General features: G+C 37.1%; 3 protein-coding genes across 4 annotated transcripts; 1 reads left to right on the top strand and 2 right to left on the bottom strand.

Annotated features, from left to right (window-relative positions):
• Positions 1 to 4,043: 4,043 nt before the first annotated feature.
• On the bottom strand, positions 4,044 to 5,474 carry LOC108453553 (putative serine/threonine-protein kinase). The gene has a single exon (XM_017751711.2). The coding sequence runs from the start codon at positions 5,302 to 5,304 to the stop codon at positions 4,204 to 4,206; it is 1,101 nt and encodes a 366-aa protein (XP_017607200.1). The 5' UTR covers positions 5,305 to 5,474; the 3' UTR covers positions 4,044 to 4,203.
• On the top strand, positions 5,380 to 9,884 carry LOC108453552 (pentatricopeptide repeat-containing protein At4g20090). Its single transcript, XM_017751710.2, has 3 exons — positions 5,380 to 5,510; positions 5,613 to 8,289; positions 8,861 to 9,884. The coding sequence occupies exon 2, from the start codon at positions 6,038 to 6,040 to the stop codon at positions 7,934 to 7,936; it is 1,899 nt and encodes a 632-aa protein (XP_017607199.1). The 5' UTR covers positions 5,380 to 5,510; positions 5,613 to 6,037; the 3' UTR covers positions 7,937 to 8,289; positions 8,861 to 9,884.
• Positions 9,885 to 13,011: 3,127 nt separating this feature from the next.
• Positions 13,012 to 18,609, bottom strand: LOC108450200 (DNA polymerase eta). 2 transcript variants are annotated; one of them, XM_017747716.2, is made up of 15 exons: positions 18,318 to 18,609; positions 18,032 to 18,152; positions 17,817 to 17,928; positions 17,546 to 17,716; positions 17,075 to 17,239; positions 16,857 to 16,960; positions 16,588 to 16,707; positions 16,190 to 16,313; positions 15,340 to 15,453; positions 14,994 to 15,209; positions 14,783 to 14,891; positions 14,593 to 14,702; positions 14,072 to 14,147; positions 13,877 to 13,983; positions 13,012 to 13,504 (listed from the first exon to the last, which is right to left on the bottom strand). In XM_017747716.2, the coding sequence occupies exons 1-15, from the start codon at positions 18,391 to 18,393 to the stop codon at positions 13,187 to 13,189; spliced, it is 2,043 nt and encodes a 680-aa protein (XP_017603205.1). In that variant the 5' UTR covers positions 18,394 to 18,609; the 3' UTR covers positions 13,012 to 13,186. The 2 variants fall into 2 exon arrangements, with proteins under 2 accessions (XP_017603205.1, XP_017603206.1); XM_017747717.2 differs by lacking the exons at positions 18,032 to 18,152; positions 18,318 to 18,609 and having other exon boundaries at positions 17,793 to 17,918.
• Between the last annotated feature and the right edge of the window lie 265 nt (positions 18,610 to 18,874).

The raw sequence follows: 18,874 nt of genomic DNA, 5'->3' as shown, positions 1-18,874 counted from the left end.
AAATGTCCATTCGAAACCATTCGGGACCAGTTCGGGTCCTTAACCAACTTTAAAAAATTACTCTTTGAAAATAGGACACACACTCGTGTGAAAGGGTAACACGCCCGTGTGGTCTTTATGATATGCCCGTGCTAATGGCCTGTGTGACACACACGGCCTAAACATCTAGGGACACGCCCATATCCCATACCCGTGTGAATTTAATTCCAAATTTGAACCTACATGGGTTTTCACACGGCTTGACACACGCATGTGTCTAAGGATCGTGTCCCTCACACGGCCATGACATGCCCGTGTCTAAAAATCTTGACATTCTATTTATGACATCAGCAATCTTTGAGGGTCACACGGCCAAGGCACACGCCCGTGTGCTAGGCCGTGCCCTTCACACGGCTGAGACACACGGCCATGTCTCTGCCCGTGTGTTTACTACCATGCAAACTGACTTGAAATTTTTACATGCAGGGGACACACGGCCGAACAACACGCCCGTGTGTCTACCCGTGTGGACAACATAGGGCTATTTACCAAGCCCTTTGCCACACTGAAACACAAAATAACATCATCTATCATGCTAAAGGTCATCACAATAAGATTCCTCAATCCAACAACCACATCTAAGGCCTTTACACATTTCATATTTACTAAAACAACCAACAAAATACCCATTCATGAAATAACTTCTTGTATTCATATAACAACTTTTAACTTTAGCCATTTCCATGGCCTTATTCAAAATGAATCAAAATGCTAAAGTAAGGCAACACATTTGGCCAATTAACAATGACACAAAATCATAGAGTCAGGGTCTTATATATGCCATAATCAAAATAAATAAATGTAACTATACCAAGTGCTTCGATTGATAGTGTGATCGATGCCTCCAATGTTTGTTGATCCACGAGCTAATTAGGCGGCACTATAAGAAAATGGAAAGAAATAGGGTAAGCATAAAACTTAGTAAGTTGCATGCAATAAATATAACAACATCTTTACCATTCATCATCTTGCTTATAGTACTTAAGTAGGCATAAGCACAACTTACTCATCATTAGCCAATACACTTTACATAGCATATATTGAGCTCACATCTTATACATTTCAAATAGGTACCTGTACCACTCACAACATGGTTATACTTTTCTTGTTTAACTTTAACTGTAACTTTCACCGTTAAACCGTTTAGAATGTTATCGAATATTCACTAAGCCTCAAACATAGGGTATAATGTCGATGCCACGTCCTAGACATGGTCTTACACTGGCTCATCCATCAAGTCGATGCCATGTCCCAAACATGGTCTTACACTGACTATTAAAATCGAGGCGGACGCCATGTCCCAGACATGGTCTTACACTAACACATCTCGTAGCCGATGCATGTCCCAGACATGTCTTACACTGGCTTACATCGCGAGGCCGATGCATGTCCCAGACATGTCTTACACTAGCTCTCGTCTCAATGCCGATGCCATGTCCCAAACATGGTCTTATACTGGCTCTCATAATGTGGCCGATGCATGTCCCAGACATGTCTTACACTAGCGCACAAATGACCCTAATGTCATGGCACGAATATCTGATTTGTTCTTAAGGTTCGCTCGGGAGTTTTGTTATCTTAATACCACAATTAAGAAATTTTATGCTATATCATTTCAAACACATATAATGACAATGCAGTTGTATTATTTACATACAGCTTACCTCGGTGTGCAAAATTTGGCGGCTATCTCGGCTTATACTGCTAGTTTGGCTTTTCCCTAGTCTAGGCCTAGATTTTGTAATTCTTGATCTATAATGATAAAAATTCACGAATTTAATCATTTTATTAATCTAAGTACTCAACAATTTAAAATTGGGCAAAATGACCATTTTGCCCCTAGACTTTTACAAAATGACTATTTTACCCTAGGTCCGAAAATCAATTTTTATTACATTTTCTCACTAACCAAGACTAGCTGATCACTTTTTTATACTAAAAGCAACCCAAAATTCTCATTATTTCACACATTTATCACCTATTTTACAACTTATGCAAAATGGTCCTTAGTTAGGATTTTCATGGAAACTACTTCATAAAAGTTGTTTATTACACTACCATAACTCATTTTCTTCCATAAAATTTCAGAAAACAACATGTACACACTCATGGTAAAACCTAGGCTTTCAACCATTTTGCAAAATAGTCCCCTCATTTGAAAGCTTATGTTACAAGGGTTCTAAAAGTGCAAAAATCATCAAGGAAAATCATCAAAATCACTTACTTGTGAAGGCTCTAAGTTGCTGAAATTTTTGAAGCTTAAAAATCCCTATTTTTTTGGTATGAGCGGTGGGAAGAAGATGAGAGAAAATAAAATATCATTCGCTCTTTATTAAATTTTATTTTTAACCAATTTTGTCACTAAAACCCACCTAACCTAGTCAACATGCCTTATTTTGCCCCTCTATGGCTGACCACCTCTATTTTAAGGGTCTATTTGCCCTTTAAAGACCCTCAATTTATGATACATGGAAATTTAACTCCCTTAGCTATCAAATTAAAACTTTTGAACTTTTTGTGATTTAGTCCTTTTTCGCGATTAAGCTCATAAACGCTAAAATTAATTCACCAAAATTTTCATGCATCTTTATAAACATGCCATCACACATAAAATAATATTGAAAATAATTTCTCCGACCTCGGGTTAGTGGTTCCGAAACCACTGTTCCGGCTAGGCCCAAAATCGGGCTGTTACATTGGCAACAATGTCTATGCCAATCGAGTCGGAACAGCCCGATTCTGTTATAAACTATTTCATCCATGATTATATATGTTCAATTGACCCATTCACTAGCTCACTATAACTCTAAACTAATTGCGTAATAAGACTTTGAATGAATGGACAAAATGATGAAGGAGATTTAAATTACATGAATTACTAAATGCGGTAAATGCATTTTCTCAAGAAGGTAAGATATGATCTAAGATTAATTTGATTTAATTGGATGAATGAATTAAATGATTGAGAATCGAGAGTCCAACCGATTCAACTAGTGACATATAACTAGAAATAGCTTGAACTCTTTCAAATCGAGCAATTGAAAAATAGGGTATTATTATTTTTTATTTTTAACAAAAAGTTTAGATTTTTATTATGTTTTGATTATTTTTGATCTTTGATTTTTGCAAATATATTTATTTTTAAATATTAATCTTTTAAAATATATTTTTATATTTTTTAATGATTAACATCATTTGTTTTAAAATAGTTAATTCAAAAATCGAGAATCCAATCATTTGGCTTTTTATGTCATTTAGAGATGAGCATTCGACTGAATTGAATGAAAAGTTGGGGAGTCCTATTTTATCATTATAGCTTAGTTTGAAAATTTTCCAAATCAAGTCAAGTGAAATAAAATTGTAGTAAAGTCAAACCGAGAAAATTTGTTCAAGTTAAATTGAAAAAATTAAACACATCAAAATAAAATCTTATTACAATAAAACTATTAGAGCACATAAATTTGAAACTATATATTTGAAAACTTTTTCAAAGCAAAATAAGAGAAATAGTTTAGTATGATAAACCCGAATTGATAATTTACCCGTTTAGGTCCTCAAAATTGTTATCTTAGAAAATTTAAAATTTAAACATTTTTTATGTGTTCTTTAAATTTTTTGAATTTTTATAATTTAAAAAGATAAAAATTATAATTTTATAAATATTTTGAATATTTGAAAATTATCTGTAATTTTGTTGTTGAGAATGTTTAATTTACTCATTTTGAAATTGATAGGGACCACAAAATATTTACATATGGCTTTGTTATTTGAATTACAAAATTTAAATTATTTAGACTCGAAAAATTAAATTATTTATTTGAATTACTCAATAAATCAAATAATATAATTCAATTAACTCAAAATTCGTTTTTGACTTCATGTTTTACTTAAACCTATATTTAAACCTCTTTATGCATTCAAATAAAAAGAGTGATTTAATTTTTTTTTTTAAGAATTCCACTCTTTAAAGATGCTGAAACGAACATCAAGTTGGAGAAAATGTATTCTCATCAACATTATTAATGGAAATTTGATTATTAGCCAAAATGATGATAAGCTATTTACATAATTCACATGATCCTATCCCCAATTAGAGATAGAATCATGAACCAAATAATACAACATTCTTATAAAAGGGAAGAAGAAAATTTCCTAACGCAAAATTCAAGTCGAAATTTGATTCAAAAGCTCTACAGCTTGTATCATTGCGGGCCTTTCTTTCGATCCTTCACTGCTACACATACACGCAATTCGAAAATACTCCTTAACCTCTTCTTGAATTAACGCATCCCTCGGAATCTTTTGATATACCATTTCTATTTCTCGATTTTGAGCTACCATTCGTCGAGCCCACTCTACTAGTCCTATAACTTTCCCCTCAAACCTCACCGGCCAATTGGGGCGGTTTTGGGTGGCTATCTCGATCATCAATACTCCGAAGCTATAAACATCTGCCACAACCGTCGCCGCTGTGTTCCCTTCACGGTACTCCGGCGGCATGTAGCCCATTGTCCCGGCCACCTGTGTGGATACGTGTGTTTGGGACTCCTCGATTTGCCGAGCCAGACCAAAATCAGAAATATGGGCTTCGAAATCCCGATCTAACAACACATTGCTGGCCTTAATATCTCTATGGATGATGGGTGTATCCAGTCCATGCAAATAAGCTAGACCATTAGCTATCCCAAGAACTATCTTCTTCCTCGTATACCAACATAGAAACCTGCCGTCCGGGTTTTCTTGATCTTCACCGTAAATCAATTGGTCGAGACTCCCTCTCTCAATGAACTCATAAATCAAAATCCGATCGAGACCCGAAGAGCAAAACCCTAGGATCTTAACGATGTTTGGGTGGCGAAGCTTACCTAGCGTTTCCATCTCAGCTCGGAACTCTCGGAGGCCTTGAAAAGCATTGGGGTCGAGCTTCTTAATAGCCACGGTGACTCCGTTGGACAGAGTAGCTTTGTAAACGTAGCCAAAGCTGCCGTCGCCGATGATGAGATCAGAGGAGAAGTTCTTGGTGGCGGCAGAGAGTTCCGCCATGTCGATGCGGGTGAGAGATGGATCGAAAGCGGCGCTGTCGCATGCGGTGAGAGCGGCAGGGTTAGGGGTCGGTCGGGTTCGGTTTAAGGAACGGGTTTGAGGAGGATTAGGGGGAGCGGGTTTTTTGGTGGATCTGCAGATTAGGAAGATGCAAGCTAAGATTAAAGATACTGAAAAGAAGCTGGAAATTGCTGCAACAATTAAAGCAGGAGCTAGATCCATTTGAGGAAAAAAAGCCCAATTTTTTTTTCTTTTAAGAAAAAAGTTAGATTAGAAGAGGAGGAGGAAGCTCAGTCATGTGAACGAGAGAGTGAATAATAAGGCAGCAAATAGAATAGGAACGGGGAGAAGGGGGAAGGTCAATGGTGGCAGCATCGTGGAAAGGGCGAGTCAACGGAAGAGAGAGAAAGAAAAAATGGTATTTAATGGTAAGTTTTTTTTTTTTTTAATTTTCAAAATTCTACCTCATCTCACTCTGACTTCTTTTTGCCTTTTCTTTACTTTTGGGTCCCGCTTTGGCCGTGAATTAGGTGTCTTCTGGGAGTTTTAGGTAACAAAGCATTTCCTGTTACTATTACGGTTTACGGACCGCCGATTAAAAATAGAAATTAGTGTGATTTTAGATGAATGGTACTTCGATATGAGGTAAAAGATTTCACCGTAGTACAATCACCGTGGATCCAAAGCCAATATTCCACGCACCTGATTTGGTAGGCAAAATAACATAATAAAGCCTTTATAATCTGTAATAAATTAAAAGCAAGAAAATAAATTATATTCTACATTTTAGGGGGAAAAAACCGAGCACAAGCAAGCAAGGTAGGGCAACGGTGACCGGTGTGTTTGCTTGTACTTCACTGTATGCTTCTCAAACTCAAAAAAATGGTGGATTGTTGAATTTTGAATGCGTTGCCAACATTAGTTCATTCGATTGCTGTCTGCGCTTCAGTCCACTATGGCAAGGCTTAGTGTTATCAACACAATCTGCAGGGGCCTCTCTTCATTCCCGGGTAAAGTGTCCCGAGGGCAAGGATCCTCCCAGTGCCCGCCTCTCTCCGATCAGCTTTTCAACTCCACTCCCCAATCTGGTTCTTTTAGATTAGGCGATTCCACTTTCTATTCCCTCATTCGCCACTATGCCCATACTGCTGATTTTGCTTCTTTAGACAATGTTTTATGTCGGATGAAGCTCCAAAACCGAGTTTTTATTGAGAAGTGTTTTCTAGTCATCTTCAAGGCTTATGGGAGAGCCCATTTACCCGATAAAGCTGTGGATTTGTTCCATAGGATGTCCCATGATTTTCATTGCATACCCACTGTAAAGTCCTTTAATTCTGTTCTCAACGTCATTATACGAGAGGGCTTTTATCATCGAGCCTTGGACTTTTATAATCGTTCCGTTAATGCCAAGAACACCAACATTTCTCCAAATGTGCTCACTTTTAATCTGCTTCTTAAAGCCTTGTGTAAGTTGGGATGGGTCGATCGTGCAGTCGAGGTGTTCAGAGAAATGCCTCTGAGGAAATGTCCGCCCGATGTCTATACTTACTGTACATTGATGGATGGATTATGCAAGGAGGATAGGATTGATGAGGCTGTTTCCTTGTTGGACGAGATGCAAACCGAGGGTTGTTTCCCTTCTCCTGTTATCTTTAATGTATTGATTAATGGGTTATGCAAAAAGGGTGACTTGGTTCGCGCTGCCAAGCTAGTGGACAATATGTTTCTCAAAGGTTGTTGTCCTAACCAGGTCACTTATAACACACTCATTCATGGTTTGTGTATGAAGGGGAAGTTGGATAAGGCAGTTAGTCTTTTGGATCGCATGGTGTCCAGTAATTGTATTCCTAATGACGTCACATATGGAACCATCATTAATGGGCTTGTTAAGCTAGGGAGAGCGGAGGATGCAGTTAAGCTAATGACTGCTGTGCAGGAAAGAGGGTATGGAGTGAATGAATATGTTTACTCAGCCCTTATTAGTGGGTTGTTCAAGGGTGGTAAGTCCGAGGATGCAAGGAAACTATGGACTCAAATGATGGAAAAAGGATGTAAACCAAACATTGTTGTTTATAGTGCTCTTATAGATGGTTTGTGTCGTGAAGGAAAGCCAAATGAAGCCGAGGAAGTTCTATCTGAAATGATAGACAAGGGTTGCACCCCTAATGCTTATACATATAGCTCCCTGATGAAGGGTTTCTTCAAGGCGGGCAATAGCCATAAGGCAGTCCAGCTATGGAAAGACATGGCAGAACATGAATGTATTCACAACAAGGTTTATTACAGCATACTGATCCATGGCCTTTGTGAGGTTGGTAATCTCAGCAAAGCTATGATGGTGTGGAGAGAGATGTTAGAAAAAGGTTGTAAACGTGATGCAGTGGCTTACAGTTCAGTGATTCAGGGCCTCTGCAATGCTGGCTCAATAGAAGAAGCTTTGAAACTTTTTCATGAGATGCTTTGTCAAGAGACTGAATCTCAACCAGATGTGGTCACCTATAATATACTTTTTAATGCTTTATGCAACCAAAATAGCATTTCCCATGCCATTGATCTCTTAAACGGCATGCTGGATAGGGCCTGTGATCCTGACATAGCCACATGCAATATATTTTTGAGAACACTGAGAGAGAAGCTAGACCCTCCTCAAGATGGAAGGGAGTTTTTAGATGAGCTTGTCATCCGGTTATTAAACAGGCAAAGAGTTTTTGGTGCTTCCAGAATTGTGCAAGTGATGCTACAGAATTTTTTGCCACCAAAAGCATCTACTTGGGAAAGAGTTGTCCAAGAGCTCTGTAAACCTCAAAAAGTTCAAGCTGCCGTTGACAAGTGTTGGAGAAACCTAGACTCTTAATTCTTTTGTTTGTGATTTTGTAAATCCTTAAGTGGTTAATTCTGAAATATTCTTCATCCCTGAGCAGAATAATTTCTTTTCTCATCATAGTTACATTGAGAAATAATATCCTCAAGGATGGATCTGCAGGATTTTAATGGAGATACAAGTCAATCTGTTAACTGCAAAATGTTTCTTCTTGACATGGTTTTACAACTCTCTTTTAAACTTCATTTCATGTTCTCTTGTATCTTGGATAGGGGATGGTCTCATTCCCTTTTATTTCTGTGACTATTCTTCAAATTGCTGAAATGTGGTTCACAATCAGAATGCTTGAGACATTGGCAAAGGTTGAAGGAGACTGACAATGCAAGGTAAACAAGTTATGGTCCCTTAATATACGAGTGTTCACTTGTTGTCATTTTGACATAACTTGAACATGTGCATTAACATATGTCTGCATAAGTTTTCTTTCTCTGTTGCTCCAGCTGAGCTATGCCCAAGGTACTCAGACCTAGCCAAATAAAAGTAGTTTAGGTAGATATTGAATAACATGAAATTATGTCTTTTCTAGGAATTGGAAAATGCATCAAACACACATTGGGCTTTATATCAATGAAATGAAACCTGCCTCTCTAGCTCTGAATTATATCATTATGTAGGCAATTGTGTAGGTCTTAGGATTGATGTCCCACATCCCCCCATCCCCTCCAACCCCAACGGGTGCATTAACAGAGGCCCAATTGACTAAATAAAAGGCTTTATGAAATGCTTATTTCAGTGCCTAAAAATGCAGAATACGATTACAGTGTCTTGCTGGGAATCTTTTGCTGTCTAGATGTATGATATACCTTAATATATCATTCGTCTTTTCACTGCATCGTACAAGTAGATTCTTTTTGGGGATGACAAGAGTAATGATCTGATTTTAACTGTAAAACACAGGGCTTATAGCTGAAGAATGCTGCACTGAACATTATTGGCAATCTTGTTTATGGACTGGAGATAGATGGTGGACAACTCGCCAAAAAGACGAGTAGATAGTGGAACATGATAGGCTAAGCTATGCATTCCTTCTTAGCCGTCAGGGCTTAACATCTTTTGTTGATACTCCACATCATAAGTTATATGGAGGCTAAGAAAATGTAGTAAACCAGCATTACCCCTGACGAGATTCCAAATCTTATTAAAGCTTAAGGTTCAAATACCCCATCACGAATGGAGAACATGGAACCCTTGGGACCCCCCTGAACTATTGGTGTCTTCAGCTGGGCAGAAAATTGATATTCCCAACGTCCCCAGGAACCAAAGTGGAATTGTTACTATGTAACCTGTCCAATAATGAGGCCTTAATCTCCAGTCAGATGAAGTTCCTATCGAGGAAGCAGTTATATAGTATCTCCTCACAAGAAGTGCAACAGCCATCAACATGAATATGACTAGAATGCTCACAGATGGCTAGCTTGTTAAGACATCCAAGCTTGAAAAGAAAGCAATCAGACCACTTGAGACGGCAGTTTTTGGTGTTCCAGTCTGGATGGACAAAAGACCATGGTCTGATCACTTGTGCTCATGCAATATGATTCGTGTATCTTGCCTGCGCTAGTGCCCCTACCAGAAGGACAGTGGTTACCCCTTAGGGGCTCCAAGAGCTACTAGGTACTACTTAGTCCATTTCATTCCAGCAGCAACAGAAGAGGAAGCACCTAGATCTATCTGTGTCATACATAGGAAAAGTATTAGCAAGCAATATATAACAGTGATGTATTTTTATTCTTTTGGCCAGAAAAAAAGGGTGTTGAAATTTGATGTGTTGGCATGAGCGAACCCTGGAATTATCACTAACAATATTACTAGTGTATTCCCTGAAGTTGCTATCTGTTTGGATTGTGAAGTTTTCTTCATGCTGTTTACTGCAGTGGTTGTAGCAATTGCCAAAACTGCAACTGCAATGGTTTCCAAAAGGTTATTTTGCTTGTTGATGTTTTTATGGATACCTAGTGACTTAGGTTGATAGTGTAGGAGAGTGGTGAAGAAGTCCATGTCTGACCACTGCTGTCTGCTGCACTTCCAGCAATGCTTTCAGAAGAATGTTTCCTTCCAGCTGTGATGAATGTCAAATAACCTCCTAATTCATTTCTTAGATAACTTAACAATTGATCTGCCTCTAGTATGTCTGCTACAAACTATGTATAGCAAATGCAGAAGAAAAGCATTGCTGATATACCTGAGTCAGCATATAACATGACAATGGTTACTGCAGAGTGATTATGAGTTTCTTGACAAGTGAGCACAAAGATGCCTTATCCAATAATGGAGCCAAATCCAAATCAGGTAAGATCCCTGAAAGGGGAGACTAACAATTCATGTCATCCTCACGTTGTTTTTGAAGTTAAAGATATCTCATTGGCATCATCAGAGCGGCTTATAAGATGGGCCTTGAATCAGAAACATATTTGCGATAGTTCTGATTAATAGGTGCCCACTCTGGAATGATTGTTGTGGTAAGAAATCATCTTTGCTCCATCTTCAGTGAGTTCTTTGTGGGACCTTGACCCCATGTTCTCATATGTAAATACTGTTGCTTTGTTTTCTAGATTCTCATAGCTTTTCAATTCTTGGTGTAGCTGCTGATGATAATATGATGCAGCAATGTGTGGGATCCTTGGCACAGTGGTTCAAATGCCGTTGAATATTAAGACAATGTTACTGCCACTACACTCTTGCCGTATCATCACAACTTGCCTGATTAGTTAGTTACTAGTGTTGAACTGTCGCATATTGTGAGGCTCCCATTTCGTCCTTTGCCATGCAGCATTAGAGTCAAGAGTCCGACATGCAGAATATTTTAGACAGGTAAAAGTAAAAACGGGTAACATAAGTCTAAATAATTAATATCATGTACTGTGCCTTAGCTTAGTCTTGGTTCTAACATGTCATTGAGACAATGCTTTTCTTTTTTTTTTTTTTTTACAGACTTTATCCAATGGTTTTGGTTGGTCTAACTACCAACAAAAGTTGTATATGTACCTCGTCATTTGGTTTCTATTTGTTTGTTTCAGATGGAAAATAAGAATGTTAAAGACTCAATTCTCAAATTCAAAACCAAATTCGTGTTCTTGGCTTGGCATTATAATTTTCAACGTATAAGAACTTTTTGCATGTTAATGTTAATGTTATATATACACTATATAGGCTCATACCTAGTCATTGTAGCAGCTTGGATTTATTTTGAAGTAATTTTTAACTTCTGCATTCCTATTAGCCTCGACTTAGCCTAAGCTCTTTTGGCCTCTGAAAGAAGGGTTTATTTTGATAAGGGCGTATTCAATGTAAAAGCAGACGAGCTTTACCACACAATTGATAATAAGTTACGAAAAGGTATCCGTTTTCTATAGTTCTTGTTTTAAAAATGAAAGTATGAGACATTTATACAAAACAATAGAAACAATAGAAGAATCGTATATTGATTATGGATAGAAGTAAACATTGTATAAAAAAAGAAGTATATTCATTGATGTTAAGAAAATAAATCAAGCGTAACAAATATCTCTCTATCCGTGCTTATCCTCATCTCTTCGTTTCTAACCTTAGGTTTTCGATTTTAGTGCAGCCAACCATTACACCGGCTGTGGCTCACCATTCCTTGGTCACCTCCCTCTCCCACCATCTTCTTTCTTTCATCCTTTTCACCCTTCTTCGGTTCTTCCCTTGTTTCGTATATCTTTTCCTTTTCTTCGATTTTTGTTTTGCTTCCTCAGTCTTTTTCTCAGTTTTCCTCGGCTTTCAACAGCGGTCTTTGTTTTTTGTACATCTCTGGCAGTCCTTTCGGTCTCCCTTCATAACGAGACCTGTGGCTCTCCCTCTTTCGCAGGTAGGATTTTTTCCTACTTAGAAAGTCGTTATAGTTAATTTGCAGATCCTCATGATGTGAAAGAAGTGAATGGCTAGGCATAAAAAACGAGAGATGTTGACATCTCTTCAGCTGGTCCTGACATTTTTTTTTAGGCATAAAAAACAAGAGATGTTGACATCTCTTCAGCTGGTCCTGACATTTTTTTTTTACTTCAATTTGATATGTACCAAAGAAAAAGAGTAATGTTCAAAATGCGGTGAATCAAGTCATTCATTGAAACAGCTCCCTATTTAAACCCATATAATATAAGGGAATACAAACGAGAATAGAGGAAGCTTGTCATGATTGGTAGAAAGAGAATACTCAATATGATAACATTTATTGCTCTTGATATTTCCTACCTAGTTGTTGGGAAAAAATATTTTTGTTTTGTTACTTGTTTCTTGTCACCGCTACTATTAGGCTGGTTGAACGATAATCGATTTAATACTGAAAAATGTCGCAACCCGTGAACCAAACACAAACAGGTTAAGAAGAGTGCAAGTATGTGCAGAGTTAATATAGAATAAACGTGATATGGCTTACCATTGCAAAGCAAGCCTACCTTGTAACTTGGATTTGATTTGCTTGTACTTTAGAATAAGATTTCAGGTTTTTCATTTTTAATAGTAGATGGCATCAAAGGTTTTCAAAACTAGCATTTCGATTTTAATTTATTTTTAAACATCTAATTGAATTTTTAAAATATTAATTTTGTAATGTTTTAATTGAATTATAAAAATTTTAGTATTGTATTAATCAAGTCATTTCATCAATTTATTCGTCAATTTTGACGTTAAATGCTAATTGAATATGACATAACATATTGATCAAATTATAAATATATGTGTACCTACCTTATGCATAGCTTGAATTTAAAATTTTCTTTTTAACATTTCAAATTCAAGCAGTTCATATAATATGTACATGCATGTTTAAAATTGATCCACATGTTAACTAGATTGATAGACAGATGTAATTGATTAATACTGATACTTTGATGAGTAATTTAAAACATTTTTAGAATCTATACCATAGTTCCAAATACATGTAGTGCTATCAATTATTTTTAATTAATACTAGTTTTTCACATTTATATCAAGGTATGACCACAAAAGATTAAGAAAATGAATACAGTCGACTGATGTGAAAAAATATAAACACAACCAACCATGCAGATCCACACCTTCAACCAGCTAGCTTTAGGTGTCAGATAAAATTCAAAATTGGCTTATGAAAATGGTTAATTTTATACATGGAAGTAGAAGATTCATATTGATATCCTCTTAATTTGGTGTCATCTGACTCATACATTTCTCATTTGATTTTATACACACTGACGCCATCCATCCTGCATATAATCATTGTTTCCATAATTATGACTTTTTGGAGGGTGAGAAATAATGAGAGATGGTACAACTTCGCTTGACCATATTATTAGGCCGCTGCTCATGAGGCTGCATCCATGCTTTAATCTCATCTTGGATCTCCGGCGGCAATTCCTCCATCACAGATGGATCAATTTCATCAATGTTGTAACCCCATGCTTCCCTTCTTCCTTCTTCCCCATCTCTACTGTAACTGCTACTACTAACATCAGTGCCTCCAACAGTTCTGTTGTACTCATGGGACAAAAAAGAGCCAGAGGGATTGGGATTGTAGCTCTTAAAAAGTTCTATTATTGAATATGTTCCCTGTTAAGAGTCAAAATGTCAAAAGAAGCTAAGCAAAAGTTGGTGGCGTAAATCGAAACAAGAGCCAACTATGAAGTGCATAAACTGAAACCAGTTCCACATGAGCAGCCCTAATGTATAATCAGTTGCATCATGATTTTTTTCAGAAAACATTAAAATTCTTCTCTTTTTTCCCCTTTGCTTCCGCCTTGAATATACTTGAATGATTAATGTGAAATCGAAAAGCCATGAAAGTTCAACTTCTAGATATTAAAACCATTTTCTCCATCAAAGCAAACCAGATCATGATAAGTATTCTCTAGATAGCAGTATAAAAAACACTAAAATAGCAGTAACACAGGAAGATAAAATAAGTAAAATTCATGATTGAACCTTGTCTTTCAATCTTTTTCCCTTTCGCTCCTTGTATTCTGACTTAAATTGACTTTCATCCTTAGATAAATCCCATTGTTGTTTACTCCGGTTCTGTTCCAAGCAACCTTAAGTTCCTCAATAAACACAACAAAATCAGAACTAGAAAGGGAAGTTAGGGAGCCAACGGAAATAGCAAGTACCAAAAGATATCACCTGAGAGTAATAATGGTGAAATATCCTCCTGGATGAACCCATCTTGTGTCTTCTCTGATAGAGTACTAGATAGATCCTGCAGACAGAATAAACTCGTAATATGATTGTTCACTACCAGAAGCATTTAACGATAAGAAGATAAGACAGAATACATCAGAAAATAGGTTAATAGTTCTTACACAACATACATTATATACGTATCAAGAGGCTTACACATTATAGACAAAGAAAACTTTAATATCTTGCTTTCTAAAATGAAGGAAAAACAACAACAGTTAAAGATCTATGTTGCTTGCATCGCATGATCAAATTCTGAATTGCAAAAACGAATCACTGGCCAAATTGCAAATTTTTATATACAATTCAAAATTAGCAGTGGAAATGAAAAACTCCTAAATATTCTACATCTAGAAACTTTGTTGATTTTTGTTCTTTTGAGAGCTTAATCATCTTAAAACTGCCATTTAGAAGAGAATCTGCAAAAAACTAAACAGTAGTAACTTCGTCTTCAAGAAATTTACTTTTTGTTCTTGCAGATCTAAATCAGGCACAGTATCCTTAATCCAGCTTTCTTCCTTAGGAAAATCAATTTTTGGTTCAGATAAATTCACCTCTGAGTAGCATTCACTACCTGAACGAACACCTAGTCCCATTTAGAAATGCATTACAATCATAAACAAGGCCAGAAAATGATCAGAAAAGCAAGAAGACCTGAGGGTAACGAAAGTGTTGCTTCAGTGTTAAGGTTATCCGACGATTGCATTGAAGAAAAGTGGGACGTAGATTGACCATGAAAATACTTCGCAATTGAACATGTTCCCTGCCAAAAATATTAAAGATAACACATAATACAAAGTGTTTAGTCGTTCAAAAACCATGTTAAGGTCATCATTTACTGCAAACAATGTACATTGGAACTTACAGATGGTATGGGAACGATTTTACTGGCTGAAACAGAAAGAGATGTTATTCCCCATCCTCTACAATGGCTTCCTCGAGTCTTACCACCATAAAATCCAATATACTCGCGTAATCCAGCTTGAAATAGGTTGAAGGCATCTTCCTGGATCTTGGCAGTCCCATACCTTAGGGGACAAGATTTTGAGGGGAACTTTTTCTGAGAATCTGAGTCACTGGACTGTAGAAATACTCATAATCAGCAAAATAGAATGTTGGAGTTAGCACATCGTATAAAAGAATCTGGGTTGGTTAATAGAAAGATGCCAAAGGTACATAGAGATGCAGACTAAAGGATAAAAGATGGGTACCTTGTATGCTCTAGCATGCAGAGTTAACGTGTGTGCTATCCTTTTGTTTTGGTCCAGGTCAGAGCAAAGTCGTTCACTAAGTTCTTCGCAAAGCTGATTAAGCCAGTGTTGCACCTGGTTAACATATAAAGAGGCAAGTTACAACAATATGAACTTTAGTGAGAATTGCTAAATGACCCAAAATGCTTTGAAGGAATCACTAAATGATGGAAGCTAGTAAATTATTTGATATAAGGCTATATAACAAATGCAGATAGTAAGCAAATTTAGAAACAAAAAGCTGCAGAGCAATTCCCTTTTCCACCAACTATGATCATTTCTTTGTACACAAGACTCATAGTTGAGAAAACCATTTCTCCAATTTCAGCACCAGTTTTTGCAGCAGAAAACTTTCCGTTAGCCACCCCTGTCAAGCATCCCTCTAACAACAATCGTGACTCACATAAATAACGAATTCAGCACAAGTCAGGGCACCGGTGTTGGAAAAGCTATAGTCATTGCATGATAGATCTAAGACTATCATTTTTATGACACTTGGAATATTTTCAACAACTGTAAAATGTTTGATGCTTTCATTCCTTGAATATGAAGAAGAGACACCACCATCATAGACCACAATCTAGGGAACCGTAGGGGCTTTAAGCACTACTGGCATTGCATAATTAGACAGCACTGCATTGCAATTTGCATGATTATTTATAAATTCCAACACTTAGGGATCAAGCTCACAAAATATGCTCTTTAGTTTGCACAAAATTCTACACGGTAAAATGATTGCACAGGAGATTAACACATTGACTTCATGACATGCTAAAATCATAGAGCACTTTTTATTAAGAAAAACTCTTACAGCAGGAACCGTCTTTAATGCCCGAGGGCCAGGAAATGTCTTTCCAGAACCATGGCTCTTAGGGAGAAGGCGTCCCTCAACTTCTTCTCCACTGATTCCTCTTGCAATGTTCCACAGCCAAGTTCTACATCCCATGCAAAACATAGGTATTTAGGAACCAGATTTAGATAGTTGTTAAATGAATCAGCAAATGTTAAAGAAAATCTTAAAATGGTAATTTCTTCTGGTGGATCTTGACCATATAAAGATTAAAACAAGAAGTCAACATCTAAATGTAAATTTGGAAAGTGCTAGATAACAGCTCTTGATGCAGCATAATTTTTAAATTTTAAGAGAAGCTGTAATGATCTGAGATATATCAGACATGTGCAAAAGCCCCATTAATATTAGGTATTGACCCTGTATTTATGCCATAACGTTCTTGAAGCTTCTCCTCTGGAAACTGCAATAGATCTCCAACAGTGTTCACACCAATGTCCATTTGCAAGGAAATCCCCAGCTTGCCTCCAAGCTGTTTCCTGGCAAGAAAGTTTCTAGTCAAAATAATGTGTCATGAATTAGGAGAGAAGTAACTACTCTGCTGCGGATGTTTATATATCATTCCTCAAGGAAATTAACTATTTCTCACTCAACATTTCAGTTACATCCAGAAATTTTAGAAACTTACATTTTTCTTATAGGCAAGGTATCGAGCAATCCCTTTACAGATGAGAAAGGTACAACAGTTTGTTGTGCAGGTTTATTCATGCCGCTAGCAAGTTTCGCCAGCATCTGGTGATAAAGTCAGCATTAGGACGATGTCATAGGTCAGTAAAAGTTACCTTTATACAGAACCTTATGGTACTGGCAGAAAAACTACAGATGAGCGAAAAAACTTTTAGCTACCTTATTATGAGCAATGCCTGCAGAACAAGTGAATTCTGTCTCTTTTAAAACCTGCATCCTAAGTTCTGCAACAATGAGGATACCGCAAGCTAGTAATTTATCACGGTGATCAGCATTGTGCCTATGTATCCACTTCCTAACATTTTCTTTCACGTCACTTCCGTCCTGCACAGTTGCATATACAGTATAATATCTTAGGTGGTGCAAAATCCTACCACTGCAAAAATGCCAAATATGTACACAATGATCCCAACTAGAGACCAAAATTTAAGACAGGATACATATACAAGCCTACAAACTTGTTAGATTTCGTAGCGATAGAGGCATCTATGTTCCAAGGACATTGCACTTAAGCTAAACTCACATATGTTGGCATCTGTCCATCAACAGAGGTGCCATTAACTCGTAAATAACTCCAACATCAAGCATTATTAAATGTTATGACAAAAGATCCAAAGCATGGCAGTAAACCTCATTATTTAGCCCTAGAATATGTGATTTAAGAGCTTCCTCATCTATTGTCTCCATGCCTTGCGGAGGATTGTCGGCTAGCATCATTTCAGCTGCATCAGTAAGATCAAGATACACTTCATCAATGGAAGCCCTTTCACATCTACCTCTCCTTGCAAGAATAGATACCACCTGTGAATTTTGTTAAAAATTCAGCAATAAGATGGGTTTCTAATGAACTACTGAAAGTATATACTTGAAAGAGTACAATTGTTCATCAAATCGCCGGCACCTCAGAGCCTGCATTCCGGTACCCGCTCAAATCAGCTTTACCACGGGCCACAGGCACTTGGACCAACTGAACTTGTGGGCAAACCTCCTTTGCTTCCTCGCCACGCATTGAACTGAAAACCACACATAAGATACAAAAAAAAGGGGGAAGAAAAAAGAAAACACAGCTTATCAATTGAGAATCCTGAAAATGATTACTTTAAAAATTATAATTACCGCTTAATCCCGAATTTACGAGCCTCATAGCTGACTGCAATCAAAGCCCCTCCTTTCCATTCATTGTACTGTACAACAGCAGTAGGTAAACCCCGTAATTGCGGCTGCTTTCTTTGCTCCACTATAGAGTATAATGTTTAACGATATTAATTACGCCAGAAATTGAGATTCCATAGAGAAAGACAAGTTTGAGAAATTGGAACAGAACAAACCGAAATGGAAAATGAAGAACTGGTCGGAAACCTAAGTAACATATACATAAATAAAATTAAATCGCATAAAAAACCTTGAACATAGAAGCAATCCATGTCAACATGAGCAATCACCCTGGAATCAGACGATTCTGGTTTTGCCACTGGCATTGCTCGCTCTCCTCTTTTCCCTCCAAATCTTCTATAATCTTCACCTTTATCAACCAATAAGGAGAGCCAAAAAAAAAAAAAAAAAAGGAGGGTAATTTAACAGAGTACGTCCAGTGCCCGCCCGTCCCGACCTCAACACATCGTTTCGACTGTAAAAACGCGGTGCAACGCGACACTCCGTTATCGTTTTAGTCATTGTTTCTAATGAAGGGTCAAAAGTTCAAAAAAGAAAATTCATTTTAGGCTGTATACTTGGGTTTAGAGCTGATCATGGGCCGGCCCAGAAGGCCTGTCCGAAAAATAGGATAATTTGGGTAAAAATATAGGCTCAAAAAATAGGTTTGAGTAAAAAAATGAGGCCCGTTTAGAAAACGGGCCGGGCCTCAAGTAAGAGTTTTTTGGTCCAGGCCCAGCCCGGCACGGCCCGAATTATATATTAATATATTTTATTTTATTTTTAATCATTTTAAAATTTTAATAT

The sequence above is a fragment of the Gossypium arboreum genome, chromosome 5, assembly GCF_025698485.1.
Source record: "Gossypium arboreum isolate Shixiya-1 chromosome 5, ASM2569848v2, whole genome shotgun sequence".
In the NCBI taxonomy this organism is placed as follows: Eukaryota; Viridiplantae; Streptophyta; class Magnoliopsida; order Malvales; family Malvaceae; genus Gossypium; species Gossypium arboreum.
Note: the sequence above shows the minus strand (reverse complement) of the source record. Positions and strands in the feature narration are given on the sequence as shown.

Bases quoted from the DNA above. Each gene is read 5' to 3' on its own strand.
- LOC108453553 (XM_017751711.2), bottom strand. From the start codon at position 5,304: ATGGATCTAGCTCCTGCTTTAATTGTTGCAGCAATTTCCAGCTTCTTT.
- LOC108453552 (XM_017751710.2), top strand. From the start codon at position 6,038: ATGGCAAGGCTTAGTGTTATCAACACAATCTGCAGGGGCCTCTCTTCA.
- LOC108450200 (XM_017747716.2), bottom strand. From the start codon at position 18,393: ATGCCAGTGGCAAAACCAGAATCGTCTGATTCCAGGGTGATTGCTCAT. The intron at 14,892-14,993 runs GTAAGTTCCAAT...TATTTTTGGCAG, and splicing joins AAATCGTTCCCATACCATCT to GGAACATGTTCAATTGCGAA. The intron at 14,703-14,782 runs GTCTTCTTGCTT...GTGTTCGTTCAG, and splicing joins AACACTTTCGTTACCCTCAG to GTAGTGAATGCTACTCAGAG.